At 38.0% G+C, this 21,546-nt stretch overlaps 1 protein-coding gene across 1 annotated transcript in view; it reads left to right on the top strand.

Moving 5' to 3' along the window:
- Positions 1-21,546, top strand: part of CNTNAP2 (contactin associated protein 2) — a 1,879,707-nt gene that overhangs the window by 1,070,868 nt on the left and 787,293 nt on the right. The window contains exon 10 of the mRNA XM_078059689.1: positions 12,935-13,106. Within this exon, the coding sequence (XP_077915815.1) occupies positions 12,935-13,106 (172 nt within the window). The remainder of the gene's footprint in view (positions 1-12,934; positions 13,107-21,546) is intronic.

A 21,546-nucleotide genomic window follows, 5' to 3' on the forward strand; every position in this document is an offset into this window, starting at 1 on the left:
ATTACAAATATATTTTGCATTTAGAAAACTGGAACATTAGAGGGAAAGAAAGACTTGGAAGTTCTCTTTTATATCCTGTTAATTCATTTTATCAAATAAATAAAAGACTCCTGATCAGGTTGTAACGTGATCAGACTAATATTTTTAATAGCAATCACTTGAGCTTCATGCTGGAGATGGGTGGTGGAGAAGCTGTGATAGGGCTCAGATGGTGCAGAATCTGACTGAGAGGATTATTTAAAAGGGGAGGCTGAAACGATGTGATTGACATGATGCATTTCAGGGAGTGAGGATGGAGGTGCAGGGATGACTCCGGTTGTTTAATATGTGCAACTTCTTAGGTGAAAGTGCAGTGAAGACTTTTTGAGTGACCACCAATATTAGATAGGGATGATGTTAGAATACCAACTGGGATCAAGAACAATATATCTTGAGTTTTGAACATGTGTGACACATTGGAATGGAGAACTTTAAGAAGCTTCTGGATATGTCAGTTCTGAGCTCAGAGGAAAAACCTGAAATGGAGATATCATATTCGTATAGTAGGTAGTTGAAGCTATGGGTTTGGTAGGACCATTTTTTCCATTTTTTTTTTTTTTTTTGACTGAAGTGTAGTTAACATACAGTGTTATATTAGTTTCAGGTGTTCACTGTAGTGATTCAACAATTCTCATTGCTCATCACAATAAGTGTACTCTTAATCCCTTTTATCTATTGTACCCATCCCTCCACCCACCTCCCCTCTGCCAACCACCAGTTTGTTCTCTGTGTTTGAGAGTCTTTTTGTCTCCTTTTTGTTTGTTCGGTTGTTTTTTGTTTTTGTTTTGATTCTCAAATTCCACATAGGAGTGAAATCATATTGTATTTGTCTTTTTCTCTCTGACTTATTTCACTTAGCATTATACCTTCCAGGTCCATCCATGTTGTTGCAGATGGCAAGATCTCATTCTCTTTTTTATGGCTGAGTAATAATCCATTGTGTGTGTGTGTGTGTGTGTGTGTGTGTGTGTGTGTGTACCACATCTTCTTAATCCATTCATCTATCAATGGACACTTGGGTTGCTTCTGTATCATGGCCATTGTAAATAATGCTGCAATAAACATAGGGGTGAATATATCTTTTTGAATTTAGTGTTTTGTTTTCTTTGGGTAAACACCCAGTAAGGAGTTACTGGATCATATGGTATTTCTATTTTTAATTTTTTGAGGAACCTCCATATTGATTTCCACAGTGGCTGCACCAGTTTGCATTCCCAACAACAGGGCATAAGGGTTCCTTTTTCTCCACATCCTCACCGACACTTGTTGTTTCTTGTCCTTTAATTCTAGCCATTCTGATAAGTATAAGGTGATATCTCATCACAGTTTTGATTTGCATTTCCTTCATGATTAGTGCTGTTGAGCATCTTTTCATGTGTCCATTGGCCATTTGTATGTTTTCTTTGGAAAAATATATATTGAGGTCTTCTGCACATTTTTTGGAGAGGACCATTTTTATACAGAGACTTCCAAGAAAACAGACCTAGCCCGGGACAAACTTTGACAGACTCCTACATTTGTACATTAGGTAGAAGACAAGAAATCAGTAATGGAGATTGAAATGATATTGCTAGAAAAGTACAAAGAAAACCCTGGATGATGTTAGCCAAGGAAGGAAATATTCAAGAAGAAAGAATGGCTTCTCAAACTCTTCAAATATTTGCATTTTATGTACTCATATGGATAAGTAGTGACATTATTTAATACAAATATATTCATGTTTCTGAACTTATCTTCCTGATGAGATTTTAATATTATTGAGGACAAAAATAATGTGGTTTTGGGTCTTTAATAAATACAAAAATGATTGAAATAATTTGAGCCATTTGGAATAATAAAAATGATGATGATAATTTCTAGATCTCTGGTATATACCATGGACTACAGTTTTCTAGGCACTTACTTCATGTGTATGTTCTAATTAATTATTCACAACAACCTCCTGTACTAGAGTTTTATAATTTTCTCTATTTTATAAATAAAGAAACAAGGAACAGAGCATTTAATTAATTTACCCACGGTCAAAAAGTGATAGAGACAAAATCCCTAGCCTTGTATCTTCTACTCATCCATTATAAAAGGCAGAAAATAAACATACATGTAATAAATGTAAATAACATACTAAATTTGAAAAAGTCAACAGATTATATTAAATAATTTACATAATTAAAATTAGCTAAAAAATTGTCTCCAAAGAAATTAGCCTTTCCCTAGTACCACCACTATTTTATAATAAAGCTAGAATCGCTACAGTCTCTTGCCCACTTCTCATGTTCTCCTTCAGCACTGCAATTTATTATTCACACCCACCTCTATAGCTCCCCCATATTTCCCACTGACCTAAATGGTAAACCCAGGTCAAACTCTCAGTCTTTATATAACTCGATTCTGTGATCTTTCCCACTCACCAGTGATGCTGATGACCATTCCTTCACTTCATTGATATCATTTCTTCTTGGTTTTTCTTTTACTTCTTTCTCATTTTTCTTCACTGGTTTATTTTTCTGATCCTACCCCTGATGTGTAGATGATTTCTAGAGTCCAAACTTAAAGGTTTCTTTGATTAGTGCATTATGCAATTTCTTCATGCAGTTTCTTCCACCTCCAGAGCATAATTACTTCCAAATCTTTTTCAAACTCTGATCTCTCTCCTGATATGCAGACATTAATATTAACCTGTAGATTGAACATTTTATCTTGGATATCCCCCGGCTACTTCAGACTTGAAAAGTTCAGCTTTGAGCTTGTCAAAACCCACCCACCACACTTTCTCCTGTCCCCTTTCATCCTACCCCCTAAAGACCGAATGCTCTTCCTGCGTCTCCTCCATTGGGTGAGGCAAAAGCATTCATTTAGTTGCTCAACCAGAAATCTGAGAGTCCTTCTAGTTGTCACTGTCTTAGTGTACTCCCTGTTTCCAGTGCGTCAGCCAGTTCTGCCATATTTTCCTGCGAAATATCTTTCATCCATTTCCTCTAGGTTAGCTTTTATGACATATTCTAGATCAGAATTTGGAATTTCTGGGGTGCCCAGGTGGCTCATTTGGTTAAGTGTCTGCCTTCGGCTCAGGTCCTGGGATTGAGCCCCAGGTCGTCGGGCTCCCTGCCCAGCGGGAAGTCTGCTTCTCCCTCTTCCACCCCACTCCACTCGAGCGCGAGCGCTCTCTCTCTCTGTCCCACAAATAAATAAATAAAAACTTAAAAAAAAAAATTTGGAACTTCTCCGGCGTCTCTTTTATAAGACAGTCCCTACTCCAGGTTTCCCCTCTGCCAGCCCATTCTCATTTCCGCCAGAGAGAGAATAGCATGACACATAATGATCAACTCATTTTCTTGCTCACAATCCTTCATTGTCTGTTTGCTCCTCCAACAGACAGTTGTTGAGCTCCAGCAGGATTCAAAGTCTTGTGGCATTTATGTTCTACTAACAGTAGAAACAGCAGTAAACACTCAGACAGCATATCAGATGACAATAAATGTTGTGAAGGAAAATAGATTGGGTAAAGTGGGCAGAGTGCTAAGAGGCAGGAGTGTTACCTAACTGGTGGCCAACAAAGTCCTGCAGCAGAGACCTGGAAGGACGTGAAGAGGAAAGGTTAAACATCCCCTCATTCCAGAATGAAAATCCAAACATCCATTCCCTTATCATTCATCTAGCAAATGCAGAGAAGTCCATATATATTATGTTGTAAAGTATACCTTCAATCTATTCAACAATAATTTGTTTCCAAACTTTATAACAGACACCTTGTATCTTGAACATCTCCCATGTACCCCCCATGGATAATTCCAAGATAGGTAGGGTGGTGAGCTTTATGGCATGTGAGTCTTCCTTAACAAATATGTTTTTTTTAAATAAATTAATAGAGAAGCAGGACAGTATTACTGATATCACAAAACTAATACACTGAAAGAGGAGAAACACACACATACACTCTTATGGAAGTAAATATTTTAAATAAACCAATCCAGATAATTAGAAATTTTGACAACATCTGTGATAAGAAACAAGTAGCTGAAGAACTAGAATGAGGAAATTAATAGAATAATTTTAAATACATTAGTCTCAGAAGGTCCTTCTCAAAAGGTGACACGTGAGCTGACCTGAATCATAAGAATAAGTCAGCCATGAAAAATGTGATGAAAAAGAAAATTCGAGGCAGAAAGGGCTTGCTTTTCCCTGAGGCACAGACGCAAGAATGGGGAGGCTGAAACATTGTGATCAAGGACAGCCATCTTAAGCATGTAATTAGGGAACTAGCAATTTGGGCCCACAAAAGTATGACAGACCCATTCTAATTATGATAAATTTACTTACAATGAAAGTATATTTTGAGGAAAAAAATCAAACTTTTGTAGAATTTTTTCTTTTTTTTTATTATCTTCAATTAGTCAACATATAGTACATCATTATTTTGTAGAATTTTCTTATACTTATTTAATGTTTTAATTAATAGTATTTTAATTTTTAAATCTTGAAAGTTCTTCTTAGTGGTTTCATGTGTCCTGATATTTGTAGGATTTAGAAACTCTTTAGGTCTAAATCTGGCTGAGAGGGGTATGCACTGAAGTTGGGGTGGGAGGTAGGAGTCAGAGCATTTCATCTTTTAAGACCACAGAAGTCTTCCCGGTTTGATAACACAGAGTATCAGTATATGAGGATCAAGGGTCAGACCCCACTAAGGGGTCTAGCTAAAGAGTAAAAGGTGTCCTTTAGTTACATGAAAATCACTGAAATTAGGAAGAGCAGTCTCAGTGACAATCCCTGGGCACTGAATGCAGATTAAAGTGGTGGAAAGAATAAGTAGGACATGCGGAAATGGAGACAGGATAATTTCATTTTACTGGGAGATAATTTCATCTAAAATAGGTTCTTGAATGGCAGAGTTTTTAGCATATACCACCATTTCATGTTAGCTGGAACATCAGCTTTTAAAAAAGTTTTTATTTTCAGACCATTTAAAACTTGAAAAAAAAAAATTCCAAGAAGAGCACAAAAGCCACCAGTATAACTTTCACCCAGAGACCTCATTACATTACCCCATCCAGTAACGTCCTGTGTAGCAGAAAGACCCCAGCTGGGGTCACACGTCGCATCTGTGTTCCTGCCTTTGCAGTGTCTGCCAATAGGAATCCGATCGTCCGCTGTTTCTAGACTTCCACAGCCTTATCATTCCTAAAGACCTCCCCTGGGTCTGATGTTTCCGTGACTACACCTACATTGTGCATCTGGGGCAGATGGACCACTAGACAATGCTCTGGGCTTCTCATTGCTTCCTATCAGGGGCCCATATGTCCATCAGTCCCGTGACTGGTGGTGATAAATTGGATCACTTGATTACAGAGAGGTCTCCCCTGTTCCCTGCTGCAAAATGACTGCTTTCCCCTTTGAAAATAATATGTTTTTAGGGAGACACTTAGAGACTTTCTTTGTTCCTCATCTAACTTTCACCCACGCATTTGAGTATCCATTGACAGTTCTTGCCTGATTTAATTACTATTGTGATTGTTGCCAAATGGTGACTTTATAATTCCAGTATGCTTTTTACATTTATTAGTTAGGATAGTACTATAGAAACAGATTCCTTTTCTCTCCATTTAATTACTCATCTTTATGTGGGTGGACTCATAGATTCCTATGTTTTTCAATGAGATATATGTATAAATTTCTCCCTCCCTCCATTCCTTCCTTCTTTTGATACTCAAGATATTTTTTAATGCTCAAATTATTTATTTGGTACTTAAATTGTCTAGATGTGAGCAATGGAAACCTACTTGAGGCTGGCTCCTGTGTCATTCTGACGTGACCCCCATCATTCTTGGAACACTTTTTTTTTTAATATAGTTGACACACAATGTTACATTAGTTTCAGGTGTGCGGCATTTTGACAAGTCTGTACCTTATGCTGTGCTCACCACAAGTGTAGCTACCATATGTCATCATACAAAGCTGTTACAGTACCACCAACTCTATTTCCTATGGGGTCCCTTTCATCCTTGTGACTCATTCATTTTATAACTGGAAGCCTGTACCTCCCACTCCCCTTCACCCATTTTGCCCATCCTCCCACAACCTTCCCCTCTGACAACCATCAGTTTGTTCTCCGTACTTATGGCCTTGTTTCTGCTTTTCTGTTTGTCCATTTGCTTTGTTTATTAGATTCCATATATAAGTGAAATCACATGGTTTTCGTCTTCTTCACTTATCTCACTTATCATAATGCCCTTGAGGTCCATCCATGTTGTCACAAATGGCAAGATCTCACTTTTTTAAAATTAATTAATCAGTTGGGGTGCCTGAGTGTCTCAGTTGGTTAAACATCTGATTTCAGCTCAGGTCATGAACTCAGGATTGTGAGATCAAGCTTTGTGTGGGGCTCAGCACTAGGTGAGGAGCCTGCTTAAGATTCTCTTTCTCCCTCTGACTCTGCCCCTCTCCCCCTAAAAAAAATAAATAAAAATAAAATAATTATTTTTCTTTCTCCAAATTTTTATTTAAATTCTAGTTAGTTAACATACAGCATAATATTAGTTTCAGATATACAATGCAGTGATTCAACACTTCCATACGACACCCAGTGCTCATCACAAGGACGCTCCTTAATCCCCATCACCTGTTTCACCCATCCCCCTACCCCCCACCTCCCCTCCAGTAACTCTCAGTTTGTTCTCTATAGTTAAGAGTCTGTTTCTTGGTTTGTCTCTCCTTTTCTTTTTTCCCCAATATTCATTTGTTTTGTTTCTTAAATTCCACATATGAGTGAAATCATATGGTATTCGTCTCTCTCTGACTGACTTATTTCACTTAGCATAATATTCTCTAGTTCCATCCATGCTGTTGCAAATGGCAATATTTCATTCTTTTTTATGACTGAGTAATATATATGTATATATATGTTATATATTCTTCTTATATACATCTTATTTATCCATTCTTCTATTGATGGGCACTTAAGGTTGCTTCCATATGTTATCTATAATGCTGCAATAAAAATAGGGGTGCATATATCTTTTTTGAATTAGTGTTTTTGATTTCTTTGGGTAAATACCCAGTAGTGGAATTACTGGAGTTAATGATATTTCTAATTTTAATTTTTTGAGGAACCTCCATACTGTTTTCCACAGTCGCTGCACCAATTTACATTCCTACCAACAGGGCATGAAGGTTCCTTTTTCTCCACATCCTCACCAACACCTGTTATTTCTTGTCTTTCTGATTTTAGCCATTCTGAGCACTTCTTTACTTTCTGGTGCAATAAAATGTTCCGGGCTCCCATTGTACTTTCCCTGATCCAGCTCTGGAATCAGCCATTTCTCCAAGAAGTCCTAGAGACATAATTTCAGTAGAGAAACTAAGATCTGAACTATAGGGGTACTCACTGTGTCTGGGGGTAACCCTGCTCCCAGACCATCTCCAGTGAATGGTAGGAACCATCTGTATGTTGAGCCCATACACCATTCCAGCTAGATTTATTTCTGTAACTATCTGTATAATCCTGAAAACCACAAGGGCACCCTGATAGATTAAATTCTAGTCCAAACCCACAAGATCATTCAAGATTTTACACTTTTCATTTGTATCCTCCTTTCCTGACAGTGAGAACCTTGCTCCCACTGTCCTCAATATATTTATTTATTTGCTCGATCAGCCTGTATTGCAGTCACGCTCCCAGCCATGCTGGATGGGTGTGCTACCAGGATGTTCTTGCTGGGTAGGCACCAGCCGCCAGGGAGTCACTCTCAGCCTGCTCGAACACCCTGCTGGCTTGGATTCCAGCCCCCACCAGTGTGAAATATTCAGGCGGGTTGGGTAAATAGCAGAGATGAGTAGACATTTTGCACAATCATCCTAGATTATATTAGAAGGAAGATCTAAATGTGTTTTGAGCATCCTTACCGCATCCCACCAGCCTCTCTCTGACTTCCCAAACTTCCCAACTTTAAAATAAGTATCAATAGAGAAACCTCATACAGGTGTGGCTTTCGACATGTACGGTTTCTACCCTGTTGCCTATTGTTTGCTTTTTCTGTCCCATCAGGTTCACATGATAACTTATAACAGTTTCGATTGGTGTTTTAATGTCAAAACAAATATCAGCATGTTTTTCATGATGTATTTCTGAATTAAAATTTTAAAACCTTCTGTCAGCAAGAATAATAAAATACTGAGTGGACTTCAAATCAGGTATGACATTTTTATGTGTGAAGTCTTGAAACAGAAATCTCCAACGTGCCAGTTAGGTTACATAATTATAACGACCCTGCAAAGAGGAAAGGTTTCCCATTTCACTGGGAGTGAGAGGTGTTGAGTCTGCAAGGTGACAATTAGTGTGGGTGTCACCCTGCCAGATCATGGAGCCCAGTAACAACCCATGTGTACACAATGCATTTTTTATTCCAAATTCACAGATATTTAAAGTTTTAAGCCAAAACAAACAAAAATTAATCTTCTCATTCTATATAATCTTTCTATTAACTTGGCAAATTTCAATTAAGTTTAACTCTCTATCCATTCATTTCTGACCCTCAGAATCCCGGCTGCAAATTTTTATCTCCAGACACTCCCGCTATTGATCTACTAAGTAGGTTAATTCTTGAGCTTTAGAGTGGCCACTGCAAGTATCACAGGGACTGATACACTAGTATTTTTACTGAAATTATATTTGTACAGTAGGGGAACAAATGCAGAAAACAATATGTCGTCGACTACTGCATAAAAACTACCTCAAAATTTAGTGGCTCAACACAGGAAGAGCTTATTCTCTCTTCCTTTTTTGTGGGCCAGTAATTCAGGAACAGCTTGGCTGGGAAGTTCTTGGAGTTCTTATGAGGTTGCAGCTTTATGTTTCCTGCAGCCTCAGTCATCTGAAGGCTTGACTAGGATTAGAAGCACTAGTCCGAGATGGCTTACTCACATGGCTAGCAAGCTGCTGCTCACAGTGAGGTCCCATTTCCTCTCCATATGGGCGCCTCTCCAGTAGACTGCTTGAGGTTCCTCATGGCCTAGGGGCTGGCTGCCTCAGAGCCAGTGATCCAAGAGACCAATGTAAAGGCCTCTAATGCCTTTTATTACTAGGCCTTGAAAGTCACAGACACACTGTCACTTCTGCAGTGTTCTGTTTGTCATACAAGTCAGCACTGATTCAGTGTGGGAGGGAACCCCACAGGGTATGAATAGCAGGAGGTGATGTGTGGCTATCTTGGAGGTCGGTTACCATAGTTTGCCCTCTGGAACACAAAGATTCATGTCTCTTCCACATGAAAAAATATACTTACTTCCTCCAAAGGCCCTTTAAAGCTTCCTTCCATTAGAGGGTCTGCTCAGAATCCAGCAACTCATCGTCTGAGTCAAGTTCATACCAACGTGAAGCTCCTAGGGAATTCTAAGAACAAAGAAAGGTATTTAAATACAGCTTCTCATCTGAAGACCTGTGAACAAGTTTTGTGCCACCCACACACTCAACATATCATGGTCAGATAGGCATAGAGTAACCACTTTAGACTTTCTGGTTCAAAAGGGGGAAATAAGAGGTACACAGAAGGAAACTTGTCCATAGTAGTTCTAAATTCCAGTCAGGTGCATGTTGGTAATTCCTGGATTAGGGCTCACTCCTAATATTTCCTGGAAGTGTTTCTTCATGGGTCTTGGCTCTGCCCTCTGGTTCACAGTTCTACCTCTCTGATCCATGCTTCCTTTTAATATAAAAAGTAGCCTGTGTTTATAGCTGCATCATTTCCTGCCTGTAGTTTAGGGTCTAAAGACATAATTTCCTTCTGTACCATCTCTGTCTCTTTCAGGCCAAGCTGATGGTGTTACCACAAGTACGGCTGTCTTATAAATCTGTGGGTTTCCTATGAATATTACTCTGTTTTAAGCAAAAGCCACATCCAGAATCTGATGAAGATAAGCTATTTTATTTTATTTTATTTTATTTTATTTTATTTTATTTTATTTTATTTTTTTATATTGGACTTCTGCTGACATGCTAAGGGAAAAATGCCCTTAACATTGTTAACTCAGAGGATCCGTAAGACATACCAATAAGCTGTCTAGCAGTTCTTTAGTCTGAATGAATGAGTCTTTGAGGCACCACCTAATACATTTTGGAGGTCTTAAGGTGGATATCATAGTCACACTTCATTGCCATCTTTACATTATGTCTTATTGGTAGTTGATTTTTGCCCACAGGTGACTTTAATTTTTGCATTGTTGGCCATCTGGAGAGACTAGAATTGAGAAAATACTTTATTTTCAAATCCATAAAGTCCTGCTTTCTTCATATGTAATGGTTTTTCTTTAGTTTTACTCTCTTCTTTTTCCCCTTTTACTATAAGTAGAAGATGTTCAGAATTCTCTGCCTGAAATGTCCTTAGCTAGGTTACCCAATTCATTAAGTATAATGTTTCCTTCCCATATTATCATGATGTTACTGCAGCATAGCCAGGATCCAGTTTTCTCTCATTTCCAATCACATTTATTCCTCACTTTCCTTTAAGCCATTACTGGCAACCTCCTCAAGAGCCATCAGGCTTCTGCTCACAGTCCTTATGAGGCCTGTCCAACTTACTTGTACATCTCAATCCCTAGGTTACTGTCACATCTGTAGGTTTCTGTTACAATTCCCTCCCAAATTTATTACTAAGTATTCATTATTGCATAAACAAATCACCCCAAAATTTAATAGCTGGAAACCATGATTTATTATCTCTCATGGGCTTTTCCAGAAGACTGCTCATGGAATGATCAGTTAGCAGTCTCAGAGACCAAGCCAGATACTAGCATCAGAAGTCACACACAGCCACCACTCCATAGTTATCCACTGACCAGAATCAGGGCTAATTCAGGGTAGAAGGAGAGTAGGAAAGGGTGTGAATACCAGAGGCAAGGATTAATGGGCTTCCTCTTGGAAATGTTAAAGATAATGCAAGGAAAGGAAAAAAAAAAAAACAACCTAAATTTTTAATCGATATATAGTAGTTTGTCCTATAATTATCTTTGCCTAGAATGTATCCCATGTAGAAAAGCGAAAGGACTTGACAGTTTCAAACTCCAGAATTTATCAGGAACATTGTTATGAGTGACTGATGAAGTCTTGTTTTATGAACTTAATTATGTCCAATTCATAGTGATCTGTGTGTTACGCAGCTGCTTTGCTTCAGAGAAGGTCTTGTTCTCACAAATAGATCGACTCATTCGGAAATATTTCAAAGCTACTGTGGATATTTAGAGACTCCCAAGTACTCAAAAAACAGAACCAAATGATCGTCTTGTTAAGAGTAGTCAATAAAGTTACAGCTGGATGTTTTCTCTCTGCTAAGTTTAGACATTATACTCCATTCAATTTTATCTTGATTAAACAGATTGAAAATCATATGTATGCATACAACTAGTCTAAATGGGCCACTTATCTAAGATCAGCAGTTTTCTGAGGAGACTAACTTAATGCAAATGAAAAAAAATGTGACTTAGGGAAAAATATATACATGCCATATGTTTGACATTGGAAGTAGAGCCTTATATATAGTTTTTTAAGTCAAGATAGTAATTTAAGTAGAATCCTATTTTTACAAAGTACTGTGTTGATGGAAAATGATATACAGCTCTGTGATTAACTCTTAAAGGGAATTCCAATGATTATTACTGGACTTTAATTATCATAACCCATTAATAATGGAAGAACGGTTTCTATTGTCCTAAATTGCTATTACTAGTCAAATAGGACGTTTTTTAAAAAATCACTTAATGGTCAATTTTTTGGAAAAGTTTTCTACTGGAAATTCACTTTTATCGACTTAATGACACATTTTGATTACAACCCATTCTGTATAATTTTTTTTCTGTAGCTATAGTATTAGACTGAAATGAATATGTTTAATAACTTCAGAATTTTAAGCAGACAAACTAGTATGGTTTAAATTTGCTCTGGTAGATAAATTTGGTGTGAGGAACAATATGAAAAGTAGATGCTTTTTGAGACTTTCTGGAGATACTTAATGAGTTAGAGAAATATTTTTTTCCTGTGGCTTACAGATTTAATACACATACTAAGAATTATGCATTTTTTTCTACTAAAAAGGCATAATTTAAGTAACTGACTGGTGTTGCTATTTTAAAGTTATTTTTCAATAAAATTTTTAATATCTGATTTTAAACTTAGTATATGTATCTTCTGTTCCCTAATAGAACCTCTAGTATTTGCTCTTTTTTTTCTTGTCTTGCTATTCATTCTCTTTTTAGTTTCATTTCTTATCATTTGTGCTCCCTATACCATAGTAGGTATATAAGATGGATATTCAGAGGAGGGTAGCTGAGCCTTCTGCCTAAATTTATTTCTTTATAATGTTTCTTTGGATTTTATAAATTGAGAAATCATTTGTAATGCAAATATCTCTTTGGATTGAGTTAGACATTAATCCATAAAAGAAATCCACCATAATCGATAATAGTTTAGCTTCTTGACATCTGAATAACAGGGCTCTAGGGAATTAAGAAAATAGAAGTAAATATTGAAGGCATAAAAGGAAGGTGGTGGGATAGTTGGGAAAGGTCTAAAGTTTTATGTTTTAATCTCTGAAGAGAGAGTCGGGTGAGGAAGTGTAGGAGTGAGCCTTCAAGAGCAGAGGGACAGAGCAATGTGACAGACTGAGGAAGAAAATGTCACAGAGAAAATATGAGGAATGTAGACCCCAGAAACAAACATTTACTTAGGTTCAACCCTTCCTTCTTCTCCAGAAATAATACTGCTTTCTCAAAAGATTCCATTCTTCTACATTGAACACTACATCAACAAGGATCAATGAGACAGGATGGCTGTGGTCAGGGAAGACACCTGGAGGAATTTTAGTGAAGCATGCTGTACATAGAATGTAACTTTCCCACTTCTTCTCTCTCACAGGTTTTCTGAACCAGATGAATAACTCCAGTCACTCTGTCCTTCAGCCTTCATTCCAAGGATGCATGCAGCTCATTCAAGTGGATGACCAACTGGTAAATTTATATGAAGTGGCACAGAGGAGGCCAGGGAGTTTTGCTAATGTCAGCATCGACATGTGCGCCATTATAGACAGGTATGCAGTCTTTTTATCCTACTGCAAATTGTCCAAACTTTCTGAATCATGCTTTTGTTGTGGAACAAGAGAAACACACACACACACACACACACACACACACACACACACACAGTATAAGAGGTAAGGTGGGAGGAGCCATTTGTCATGCCTACAGCATATATGTGATTTTGGCGGTGATGTTTATATCAGGACCTGGATATATATGGTAGAACAGTCTGTAATGTCACACCAATCTCCCTCAGTGAATGTGAGCATTATGCAGGTAATTTTGCAAGCAACAGCTGAGTTATAAAGGAACTCGGTTTATTTTAAATTTTGCTTCCTATGCCCACAAGTAGAAATGTCCCTTCTCTCCTTGCCTTGGTCACAACTCAACCTCAGCATATTTTCCCCTCTGAAGCCCTCTCCTGAAGGAAAAGAAGCTTTTAAAAATGTTGGCAGGCAGTATGGGAATTTACTGAAACAGAATATTTAATGTAATTGAGTCTGATTACAAAATATACATACTGAAATATTGCAAAATCTAATTTGTATTCATTTTTGCAAATCTGGGGAGGAGCTTTTTTTTATAAAAACTTAGTTGACTTCTCACAGAGTAGAAAGATACAACTCTTACATGAAATATTACGACATCATTACATACACTAACCTTAATATACTTCTAAAAAGTGCCTTTCATTCCACCATGAAAAGTAGTTTGAGATATTTCATCCATAAATAGACTATATCTGACTTTGTGTTGAATTTAACCTGGTGAATTTAGGTGATTTTCTAAACTGTATTCAAATCTTTCATGAGAGGGCTATCTTACTCTGAAAAATAATTTTATTAATTTTATATTTTGGAAGATGAAAGTTTCATCTGCTCCCAACAAAGTGTAGACTTTCAGTCTCTATTAATCTTACTTCATTTAAGAGGAAATCCTTAGGAAAGTCATTCAAAGACATAAAGTGAATCTTAAAAAGATGTAAAATCATCTATAATAAAGTAAGTTTGCTTCCATATAATCTCAATAAAATTATATCCATGTGAATGGTAAATTACAGTTTAAATGATGGCTATAGAATGTAACTTTTTTAAGCCTTAATATGTTTATAATAAGACTTGATGACATAGCATAGTTCTTATTTCTAGTACATATTTGCAAATACTCGTCCTGTTGGCCTAAACAATTTATATTTAAACAGAACAGTGAACAATTTTAATGGAAATATATTCCTAATTTTTGAACCAGCAGTAATGCAATAGCTATTATTTCTGCCTAAAGCAAGTGGTAGCAATAATCAGAAAAACTGAAAAATGAATGTTTTAAGACCATATTTCTGATACTTGATATTTATCTATAAATTTTTATTAATTGTTTTCCATACAGGAAGATTTTCCTTCTTAGTAATAGGTATACAGCATATTGAGTTATTTTAGTACCTTGTCCATTTTCCATGTCATTAGCTTTAATGATATAATAATTTCTGTCAATAACACCCAAGTTAGTTCATTCGGCTTTTGTAAACAGGCAAAATTTTATGGTGATGTTGCTGTTTCACTTCTAACAGCATGTATCCTGGACATTATATTTAAATTGTTTGCTACCAAAGAAATATGGGTAAGATGTTGAGACTTTAATGTTTTACTTCCATGGAGGGAGTAGGTGCTAAATTGGCCCCAAAAGAATGAATGGGATTTTTGTAAATGAAGGGAATGGAAAATGGCATTTCTGATGAGAAGAACAATGCAAGGAAAGATGAAGAATAGGGAATACAGATTTCAATTTTTGGCAGATACAGGAATATACAAAATGTTTTTTTGCGAAAATGGGTCAGCCCCATTGTCCATATTGCCAAGCATCCTGTAGCTTATCCTCCAGGATGATAACCCAGTAGAGTGGCTATGGGGAAATCATCACCTCTGACAAATCACGCAATTCTGAAGTCCGTTAGAGAATCCATTTTCTGCTTGTTCTATTTTTTGAAGGAAATGACTGTTTTTTCTAAATTGACGTGTAATTGACATATAACAATTTATTAGTTTTGGGTGTAAAACATAATGAATGGATATTTATCACAAAATGATCATCAGGGCAACAGCTTATGTACAGTAATTACCAATATGTGAAAAAACATATTTTTTTATTTACCTAAAATGTTTCCAGTTCAAAATCTTAATCTGTGAAGTGTTATATTTTTATATATATGATATAAGACTGTATTCACCTTATTCCAACCATTGAGGAGCTCATTGGTGAGTTCACCCTTACTCTGTGTCTTTCCATGTGAGAGCACCAGTGGTTTTAGCCTGTCTTTTTTTTTTTTTTTTTTTTTTTTTATTTTTTTAATGATTCTTTTTTTTTTTTTTTTTTAAAGATTTTTTATTTATTTATTTGAGAGAGAATGAGAGAGAGCACATGAGAGGGGGGAGGGTCAGAGGGAGAAGCAGACTCCCTGCCGAGCAGGGAGCCCGATGCGGGACTCGATCCAGGGACTCCAGGATCATGACCTGAGCCGAAGGCAGTCGCTTAACCAACTGAGCCACCCAGGCGCCCTAGCCTGTCTTCATGTAACAGTGACCCACCAGATAACATTGATACATTCCCAGTCCATCTCTGGTTTGATGTATTCCCTCTAACTAAAACTTTGCAACTGCCCCATCTCTGCCATTTTATTTTCAAACCATCTAAATTTTCCTTAAGTAAGCCTGCACTGGCTCTTTCTTACTGTGCTCCTTTCAGATTTCAGCGTGATTGATTTGAGAGCTATTTTTGAAAAAAAAAAAAAAAGGATAAATGAGAACATAGGGTAAAAAAATAGAAAAACTACCACAGGCACAATTTTTATGAAATGTTTGGAGATGATAAGGAGCAGCTGCAATGATTTGATGAGTAGAACTTAGGGAAATCGTTTGGGGAAGATAATTGTAAAGGGGTTTTGCTCTGTGTCATAGTGGAATACCCTGTGATTTGAACTTATTTCTCTTTCTTTGTGTGTGGATTTACATGTGGCTTGTTTTATTTACTTGTTTGTTTTCTGAGCACAGCAATGAATCAAGAAAAGAGCGAGCATGCCAAGCTGTAGAATTATTCATTCAATAGTATTTTCTGAGTGTATCCATGGTGCCAGGCACTGTTCTAGGCACATAGGATACATCATTGAACAAAATAGACAAAGATCCTTGTACTTGTAAAGCTCACATTCTGAGGAAAAAGGAAGAAGAAAAATGTAATTAATAAGCAAATATTATAGTAAGAAGAAATAAGTTCTGTGAAAAAAAAGTATAGCAAATCCAGGAGGACTGGCATTCTAAGAGATTGAGGTGTTGGGTTGCAGTCTAAATGGGTTGGTCGGAGTTAGTCTTATTGAAAAGATGATATTAATTCAAGACCTAAAAGAGATAATAGAATTTGCCAGTTGTGTTGGCAAGAGAATAGTCAGTACAGAGAGAACAGTGAGTGCAACAAGGCTGCCTGGCATGATCTAGGATCAGCACGGGGCCAGGATGGCAAATTTGGAAGGATGAGTAGAGTTTTGGGAGAGGAGGCCAGAGCAGTTCTAGAGGCCAAGTCTTGGAGACCTATATGTTATTTTAACAATTTGGTTTTTATTCTGAGGGAATGAAGGAGCCATTGCAGGTTTCTAAGTAGAGCAATGACATAATCTAGCTTATTGATTAAAAGGATAACTCTGGCTGTGGGAGGAGGCAAGGTAGAAGCAAGGAGTCTATTATAGTAATCCAGGTGAGAGGTGCTAGTAGCCTAAGACCAGGGTGCTAGCATAAGAGGTAGTGAGATGTAGTCAGTTCTGAATATATTTAGAAAGTAGAGTTAATAGGTTTCTTGATGGATTAAATATTAGAGTTAGAGGATAAACCCAAATTATTTAGTATAAGCAACTGGAAGGAAGGAGTTGCCATCTCCCAATGGGAAGACTAGTGGTAGAGAAGATTGGTCAAGGGTTGAGGAAAAATATCAGGAATTTAGTGTTGAAATTTGCGCTGGACGTAAGTGGACATATCAAGAAGGCAGTTGGATTATATGTAAGTAAGAAGCATGTATCTGCAGATTACACAATAAAATGCTGTGTCTGATGAAATCTCATGTTTGCCTCTTGAGGGCCTCTGGTTTCTTTAACTGTATTCCATGAACAGCCATAGACCTGGAAGGGGAGAACATGAATAGTGGGCAGGAAGCCTCTTCCAACATTGGAAGCCTGTAGCTTTACTCTTTGAAGGATACCCTGCTTTTAGGAGGACCTTCATCAAACCCTCGGTTGCTAGAATATTCTCTGAAAATGATAAAATATCTAGCAGATAACTTCTTTGTTTCTCCTGGATGATTGTCACCTTTTATCTGCTCCTAGTGCCCTTATTTTGTTGACTCCTTGTAGCAAATGTCTTCAGGTGCCCACTCAACTCCTCAATCCACTTTTCTCTAACCTCTTTGTAGGTGTGAGCATCTGAGAGCCAAAAACCTACCAAACACTGCTAGAACTAACTAAAGTTGGACATCACAAAGGTGGGCTTGGGCGGAAGGCAGTTAGGGAAGGGAATTGGGAGTGAGCCTTGGACAGTCCTGCAGGTGTTGGTCAAATTTGTAAACTAGGGGAGTTGCAGTAACAGACCGTGGAACTTGTGAATCCATGTGGAGTTACTGTTTGATTAGCTTGCCTGTGATTCTTATCTAGGACAAGGTGGTGTTAGAATATTTTGAGCTTATGTAGGTGGTGTTCATGACTGGTCTGGCAAAATTTACCTTTTTTGTGAGTAATATTAATAATACAGTCCGTCTTGCCTGTTGTGATATTTATTTATTTATTATGTTCAGTTAACCACTGTAGAGTACATAATTAGTCCTGATGCAGTGTTCAACGACTCATTAGTTAAGTAGTTGTGATTTCTCTATCAATTGTCAGGCCACCCTCATAGCTTAGCTCCAGAGAGATGTTTTTTCTTTGTCATAGGCAGGAATGATGATGGGACACAGTCCTGGCTAATGAGCGATAAGTAGAAGTCAGCTGTGGTATTTTTGAGGAAGCTTTAATTTCTTGATCCACATGTCACTCCTTATGCTCCACTGTCCTTGTTCAGAGGCCTGGAGCTGTATGGCCCAGAACACCAGAACTCAAATGAGCCAGAGTCAGCAAACACCTTGACTCCTTTTTTAAGTGAAGAGAAGCATTTCCTGTTTATTTAAGTCACTGTGAGTCAAGTTTTATTCTTCTTGGAGCCAAAAGCATCTGCCTTTTCCCTATCCTCCACAAAATCAACCAGTACATTTTTTTTTTTTTAACCAGAACACAGAGGAACAAATTCCCAAGTATGGAAATGGCTTTGAAAGAAAAAATGGTAAATTTATTTTAGGATATATTAAGTTCCATGCCAGTGATGTCCCCCAGAGATTGAACTTTGGGGACCAAATGGCCGTTTAGAGGCCAAAGCACATTTATATTTTTAGAATCAGCAATGGGTAGAAAAACCAGTAAAAGTAGTTCATTAGAATTAGAATCTTCTTTACCTTTCCTGTAACCTCCCTTGTAAATATAGTAAGAAACAAAACCGGTAAGCATTCTGGATAGCACAGAGAGCGGAAAAGGAAGAGTAAATGTCCCAACTTAACCACAGCCTACAAAATTACCCCTTGAGAAACTGAATAGACTGGATCCTATTTTTGAGTTAGTAATTAAGTCTTCATTATATTTTTGGATGGAAGTGCGTAATCATAGACCCAGTTTTTATTTTTTAGTTCAATGCTTTCTTTTCAAGAACATCTACCCAGTTTGATTTTTTTTCCTTGAGAGAAAAGAATAAGTATATATATATTTTTTATAAGAGCACTTAAATGAGGGCTGGATAGATACAGTGTCTGTCTCAAAACTAACCTGACTCTGTTGGAAAGGTGAACAGCAAATAAGTAGATTCATACTATCAGTTCAGAAGGAGATCATGAGTTTCTATAAAGGCAGGTTTAAAATTTACAGTCCTAACTTAGATGAAGAACACACATAACATTTTTTTTTAATTTATTTATTTGACAGAGAGAGAGACAGCAAGAGAGGGAACACAAGCAGGGGGAGTGGGAAAGAGAGAAGCAGGCTTCTCACGGAGCAGGGAGCCTGATGCGGGGCTCGATCCCAGGACCCTGGGATCATGACCTGAGCCGAAGGCAGTCACTTAACTGACTGAGCCACCCAGGCGCCCCCACAAGTAACATTTTTTATCTTCCAAAATAAATCTTCGTTTACTCATTAGCTCCCATTTCCACACAGTAGCAGAAAAAAATAAATATTTGAACACATACTTTTGGAAATTCTAATAACTTTATATGTATATTATATATTCTATGCATATATAATAACCACAATCAATATGGGGTTCAAACTTAATCAAAAGTCAAACTCCCTTTTTGGGCTATTGTCCATTTTGAGTGGCCTTGACCCCTCCAGCAAGACTCTTGGTGCAGGGCCAAACAATTTACTTAACCTGGGGTCTGTTCCACGTGCTCTACTCCAGTTCCTTCTGGGCTCCCCTGTGGGTCTCCAGCCTGCTGAGTGTCCAGGAGTAGGCCTCTGTCCCAATCGCCCCCTGCTCTGGCAGTTGTTTCTGCTGGTCTTGGATGATGCCTTAGCTACTGCTGGGCTCAGGTTCTGGGATCTGTGTAACATGATCGCTCTTCCCAGTTTGTCTGGGACTGGTGCGTTTAGCACTGAGAACCGAGTGCCAGGAGAAACACCTCAGTTCTGGGTAAAGCAGGATGGTTGGTCACTCAAGATGTGCGCACCCTCTGCCCTCCTTCTCCAGATACCCTTTTTCTTGTCTGCCAGCCATCTAAACATTTTAATAGACCTCGTAGAGACATGCTGTGATTTCTAGATCTCTTGCAAACTGCATAGGAGCCAAAATGAATGATGGCCTGTGTGAACGGGTAGGGTGTTCGGTGGGGACAGCTACAGTAGGCCCCCCTCTCCCTCAGTTTGTCATGCCTCCATATCTACTCTGCAGGACCCACCTCAGGCTGACGTGAGGCCTCTATAAATCAGATTCCCAAAGGCAGAAAGCAGGGCACAAGCCACCACTGTCATAGGACTCTAAGTCTCTTGAGATTCATTCAGTCAACAAATACGGAAGATCAAAGATCACATCGAGCAGTGAACATTCCCTCCTGAGACCAAGGGGAGGGTCATTGATCAGAACTTAAATTGTCTTAAACTTTGGGTACCTCTTTTTTTTTGCTTTCAAAGACCTAGCTCTTTCAAACCAAAAGCCTCTTTGTTTTAGACTATCTTGTCAAAATTGACTGCTAACTTTTTGTTCCAGTCCAGAGTCCAGAGGTGCATGCTCCTAGCGCACCCCTCCCCCCATGGCAGTGTCCTTAATCTTCTGAGTGGGCAGCCACAGCACAAGAAGAATTTCATGGAAAATACACAAAACCAGAACTTTGAATTGAAATATCTAAAAACTATGTCCACCATAGGAAAGGGAAAGCCTGTCTCACAAACATGGATATTTCTGTAGTGACAACATCTATGCCAGACTTTCTTTCTCTTTCACTTGGATCTTGCTAACTGCAAACTGCTAGCCTCTGGGTCTAACGCCTTTTCACACATTTCCAGGCTGACCGGTCCCTTCTGTTCTTCCTTAAGAGATGTTCTATTCATCAGCGAGGCTGGTGTCAAGCTGTGCTTGTGCTTCGTGTACATTAGGAGACATTTTCTCTTTTACCCTTAGGTTCTTACTTCTCCAGCTGCAGGCTTCTGGGAATATCTTACTTTTACTTCATGGTAATTATGCACAAGGGGTACGGGAGACAGAAGGCCTCTCAGGTGAACTACACTATTCAGAACATTGTGCCTGGCCGAATTTTGGCAGCTTTGTGACTGAGCTCATCAAACTCCAAAGGGGCAAAGAGCAGATTGGCTGGAACTCATTTTGGGAGAACTGCAGCCAATAAGCAATTTTTCAGGCATGAAGCTGGATTTCCTTTTGGGGGAAACATCCTGAGGAGAAGAGTTATTCAGGGTCCTAAAACCATATCACCGGATCAAAATAAACAGAAAAAAGAGGAGTCACATAATCCAGCTTTATTTTCTTATATGACAATTCATGTTGTGATTCTTTATTATAGATATGTCTGTCTCTTCACCTTATCTCCGGGCATTCCCCATCTTGGATTTCATTGATTTTATATTCCTGTTGATACTTACACATTTAAGCCATGGTCTTCTACCTAGCACAAAAACATGAGCTCAGTGACCGGGAAGTATCACACACCCAGGTGAAACCGTGTTCAAGCCAGTTGCCTCTCTGAAGTGGTTTCAAAGTGATTTTATTTTTAAGTACAAATAGAGTACTTGAGTGACAAAACTTATGTAAAAAATAAAGTACAGTAACGAAATGCCAGAGGAGATAACTCTCCTAGGAGAAAAAGGAGAAGAGAAAAGCTGAATTAACC

Source organism: Halichoerus grypus, chromosome 12, assembly GCF_964656455.1.
Source record: "Halichoerus grypus chromosome 12, mHalGry1.hap1.1, whole genome shotgun sequence".
NCBI classification, from domain to species: Eukaryota; Metazoa; Chordata; class Mammalia; order Carnivora; family Phocidae; genus Halichoerus; species Halichoerus grypus.